Consider the following 5,000-nt stretch of genomic DNA (forward strand, 5'->3'; position numbering starts at 1 on the left):
ATATACTTACATTGTGATTTCTGCAATGTAGTGCATAAATTGTCAAGTAAATGAGATGCATCTTTGTCTCCACTGATTCACTTGCAAAGTGTTGAGTAAAATTATTTCGTTGCAGACCTCCTTTGAGTCTTTTTATTATCACTGCGACACACATAGTCCCCAGTTGGTAACATTGATTTCAAGGCCTTCCCAGATGAGAGACTGGCATTCCACTTAATGTCTATGTTCCATGCTGGCATGGATTGGAGAGTTATTAATGTAGAAATATGATATCGTAGCTACTAACAGTTGAGGGTTGTGTAGTCTAGATGGCGTTTTTAGATTTCATTATTCTCTTTAACCCGGGCAAAGCCGGGTATTTCTGCTAGTATATTATATAGTAAGCATAATTTTTCTAAAAATGTTTAATATATTTAATAGATAGGTAACTAATTGTTGTGACATAGAATCTCTATGTTTCTAATTGTTGTAACGTAGAATTCTTATGTTTATTTTGTTATTCTTGTTATCCACTGATGCTACCAATTGTTGACTACAAAAATACCTTTTCTTAGATTATATTTCTTCTTAATGTTCTTTTTGTATGTTTGTGTACAGAAGATATTTTCTTCATTCATTTTGAATTTAACAAATTTTGGATCGCCTTGAAAATATTGTATTGACATATATTTTTAGATATATTAACTTGAAAGATATTTTCTGTCTCTAAATATGTTGATACAACAAGAACAACTATACGGTTTTGTATGGTGAATCCAACAATTAAGGATGTGATTTTCTCTGTCCATATTTTTGTTGTCTAATACTCTGAATTTCTTGAAATTCTTCTAAATGATATTTTGCTCTACTTGCCATACACGAGGAATTACCTTGAATGCATATTCTGCTTGCATTTATTGGCATCTGATTGTTTGATATAGTTAACCAAATTCATTTAAAATTGAGTGTTTTATTGATATTTATCTGGATTTTTTAATCCCTTTTTCTCTTCTTATATGTGTGTTAAAAAGAAAGAAAGAATTGGCAGCATATAGATGGACAGATAGGTAGCTAGAGAAAGAGAGTAGGGAGAGAGAAGTAGAAGAAAGGGGCTGATAGATGGATAGACAGATCAGAAGAAGAGACTGTTTATGAAGTTTTAGTTGTGATACCAGAAACTAGGCTGATATGGACGTCTGGAGGAATGGAGAATGACTCTTTGCTTTTGAAACATTGGGAAGAACATAACAGAATCTGCATTGGTATTGGTCCTTTAGGTGTCTGTGTTTTCAGTCTCTGGAATGAACAAATTTTTAAGTTATAAAACCTGACAAACCATTATGGTGTTTTAGTAAAAAAAAAAAAAAAAAAAGCACATTATTTTATTCTTTGACTGGTTTCAGTTGTTAAGTAATGGCCAAAAGGTAGCTTACTAAAGTCAATATCACTGACTCTAGTGCATTAATTCAATCAATTTCTGTGTATTTGATGAGTAACTTTTTACAAGAATACACTAACATATTCATGGAAACTGGAATAAGCATTAAGCTTATTCCAGTTTTTGTGAAAAATGTTGCTCTATAAGACATATGGTTTCACCTTGACATGCTGTTTTCTGGATATATTATTATTATTATTATTATTATTATTATTAACTTTTAATCAATTAACCCTTTCACCCTTGTGCTAAAATTTGAAATTATCATCATCATCATCATCATCATCATTATTATTATCATTATTACCAAGGTAGTGAGTTAGCAGAAATGTTAGCATGCTGGGAAAAATGCTTAGTGGTATTTCACCCTTTGCTACATTCTGAGTTCAAATTCGACTGAGGTCAACTTTGCCTTTCATCCTTTTGAGGGGTTGATAAATTAAGTACCAGTCAGGTACTGGGTCAATGTGATAGACTTTCCCTATCCCCCAAAATTTCAGACCTTGTGCCTATAATAGAAAGGATTATTATTATTATTATTATTTGAATCAAGCTTGAAGAGTTCAGTTTTGCTACATGACTCAACAGCCACAGGCAAGATTTGGGTAATTACAGGGTCAAAGAATAAAGGAATTTCATTGCAAAACTTTTAATTTACTGAAAAAGTTACATTATGAAAGTTAAGATGGAAAATTCCAATAAAGATGTACCTTCTTTGCATTAAAAAATGTAACACAACTAAAATGGATATGTAAATGGAAACCATTGCATATAACACAATGGTTGCCTTTTTCAACTATCTGCTGGATTTCCTTTCTTTCTATCATTGAATTCCACAGCATTGGATAACTAGCAAGAGAAGAAACAATATATTGAAGTTATTTGGGACTATACTGCTTCTGAATTGGTCAACTATGTAAATATGTATAGGTGCAGGTGGAACTATAGGCACAAGTGTAGCTATAGGCACAAGTGCTACTGTATGGTTAAAAAATATGCTTCCCAATCACATGGTTCTGGGTTCAGTACCATGGTGGGATACCTTGGGCAAATATCTTCGATAGCCTTCAGCCAACCAAGACCTTATGAGTGGATTGGATTTGGAAGACAGAAACTGAAGGAAGTTCATCAAGTACATATGTTTGTATGTATGTATATATATATATATATATATATATATATATATATATATACGCATAAATGGCAATTTTTGTTTGTCTGTCTGTTACCATCTTAGTGCCTAAACCAGCAAACCAATGTTCACAAAACTTTGCACACATGTTACACTAACATCCAGTTCAACAATAGGCTAATTGGATTTCAATAAAAATCTGTGATGTGCCCCCCCCCCTCCCATGGGCATTGGCCGAATTATATGATAAAATGAGAAGGTTGTAAAAAGTATTAGTCTGAGGGAAAGTAGCAACAGAGAGAGGGTGACTTATGTCAGTGAAGGGAGAACAGTGGTGGCAATAGAATGTTAATGTTACTACAGCTGTCATATACACATGACATTGCATACATACTTGAATAAATACATAGGTATAACACACACACACAAACAGAAAGGGGTGCGCGAGGAATACATAGCTTTAAGAAGAGTGGCTTTTCTGCTGTCCATCGCAAAGAAACACTTACACACAGACACACATACATGTCTACTATACACCATTTTAAACTCGTGATTATCTGTGTGTATGTTTGTAAATGTGTGTGTGTGACGTCCTATAACTCTCTGTCTCACTACTTTTGTAGGGTCTTCCCTGTTGTTGCCACATATTGTGAGATTTTAAAATTATGTCAAAATTTCCAAATTTGGTATATTGAAATAATTTTCCATGTTAAAGCCAATTTTGTTATTTATTTGTTCCCGAAAAGTTGCAGGAAAATGTTACAGAGGTTTAAAATTTCATCAATTTTACCTAATTATAAAACAGGATTTGGAAGCTGGCATTTTCTGCATGATAGCTGTCTATCATGGTCAGGTTGTTGAAGAAACCTCAGAACAAGCGCAAACATTACTACATGATGAGGGCTGCACTGAAAATTCCAAAATTTTCTCCACCATAGTGGCAATTTGGTCAACCGTATTATGAATTTGTGAAAACCTCAATGTGACTAAAGTTCTATCATGCTGGTTGAAATTAGTTCTCTATTCTCTAGAATTTGTTTGTGTCTTGCTGTCAATATCAAAAACATTATTTTTGTCTTTGAGATATACTTACTGTCTTTTCATCTCATTCATGACAAATCTCACAACCAATTCCTGCAAGAAAGATATTCATGTATTTAACCAAACATTTCTAAAGATATATTGACGTTTATCAGATCATTTCTAAAAACATGTTGGTGCTTAACAGACCCTTTCTGAAGACATATTAATACTTATCTAACATTTCTAAAGCTATACTGACATCTATCAGACCGTTTCTAAAGATATACTGGCATTTATCAAAGTGCAGGTGAGACCCATAATGATGTATTATTCTCACATCTGAAACAGTTTGGCTGCTGTGACATACACAAATATTTTAAGGCTGTTTAACAGACTGGCATAAAGTCACTTACAATCACACTTAAGCCTCTGACGAACAAGTGTGCTGTCTTCAGTCTCTGCCTTTTCTACTTTACAATAGTAGCTTCTGCTCAGAACTGGTTTGGCTCATGTCACCTCCTTACAGGTATTTCTGCCCCACTTGCCTTCTCACTTCTCACCCTTGTTATGTCCAAGTCCCCCCCCCCCCAGACCTCATACTAACCAAGTAATCACTATGCATAGTCTTTCTATCCAAGAATGTCAGCACTCTGAAACTTTCTCCTGTTCATGTCTTTCCCACGTATGTTGGATTGTAGATGTTCAAGAAGAACATTAATAACATCAATCTTCTTTTTAAATGGCCTGCAAAAAGCCGATTGGTGTTCGGACAAAACAAATTAAAAAAAACAAACAAAACCCAATCAGACATATAATACATCTTGGACTAATATACCATTCCTCTTTTGATTTTGTTCAACCTCAGGTGTGTTCTGTCATACAAGTTGTGTTGTTCATTTCTGATCTTCAATGAAAACATATCTGACCATGGTAAAATATTATCTTGTTTGAAAACAGTTGAAGGTTGGTGACAGGAAGAACATACAGCTATGGAAAATCTGCAACAAGGCTTTGGTGAGCCAAGGGCTATAATAGTAGATGGCATTTACCCAAAGTACCAAGCAGTGGAACTGAATGCAAAACCATGTGGTTGGGATGCAAACTGAGCAAACTTATGTTCATTGTCTTGTATAGGTTTTTTTTTTTCCTTTTTTTAAGGTGATAGTGAGTGACTTGAAAGAGATCTGGCTACTATTACTGGCTGAGCAACTATATAGGGATTGCCTTCTATGGCTCACCTACACATATAAATGGAAAAAGAGACATGAGAAGTAATTTAAATGAGGTAAAGTAAACCAGATTCACTCAGGAATTGAAACCTCACCACCCAGTATACTGATATTGGAAATAAAGATGGTTAAAGAACGTACTTTCAGAGGAAAGATGTCTGCATCTCGATATGAAGGATTTAAATCTGATTGTAGAAGT

General features: G+C 34.2%; 1 protein-coding gene across 2 annotated transcripts in view; it reads right to left on the reverse strand.

Moving 5' to 3' along the window:
- Window positions 1-933: 933 nt before the first annotated feature.
- Window positions 934-5,000, reverse strand: part of LOC106878479 (leucine-rich repeat-containing protein 69) — an 11,155-nt gene continuing 7,088 nt past the window's right edge. Inside the window, exons 6-9 of one of the 2 annotated variants that reach the window (XM_014927697.2) lie at window positions 4,943-5,000; window positions 3,643-3,683; window positions 2,128-2,266; window positions 934-1,275 (exon numbers count right to left, since the gene is read on the reverse strand). The exon at window positions 4,943-5,000 is cut by the window's right edge and continues 44 nt beyond it. In XM_014927697.2, coding sequence (XP_014783183.1) covers window positions 1,129-1,275; window positions 2,128-2,266; window positions 3,643-3,683; window positions 4,943-5,000 — 385 coding nt within the window. In that variant the 3' untranslated portion in view covers window positions 934-1,128. The remainder of the gene's footprint in view (window positions 1,276-2,127; window positions 2,267-3,642; window positions 3,684-4,942) is intronic. The other variant, XM_014927698.2, reaches the window with a different exon arrangement.

This window comes from Octopus bimaculoides, chromosome 17 (assembly GCF_001194135.2).
Source record: "Octopus bimaculoides isolate UCB-OBI-ISO-001 chromosome 17, ASM119413v2, whole genome shotgun sequence".
Taxonomy (NCBI): Eukaryota; Metazoa; Mollusca; class Cephalopoda; order Octopoda; family Octopodidae; genus Octopus; species Octopus bimaculoides.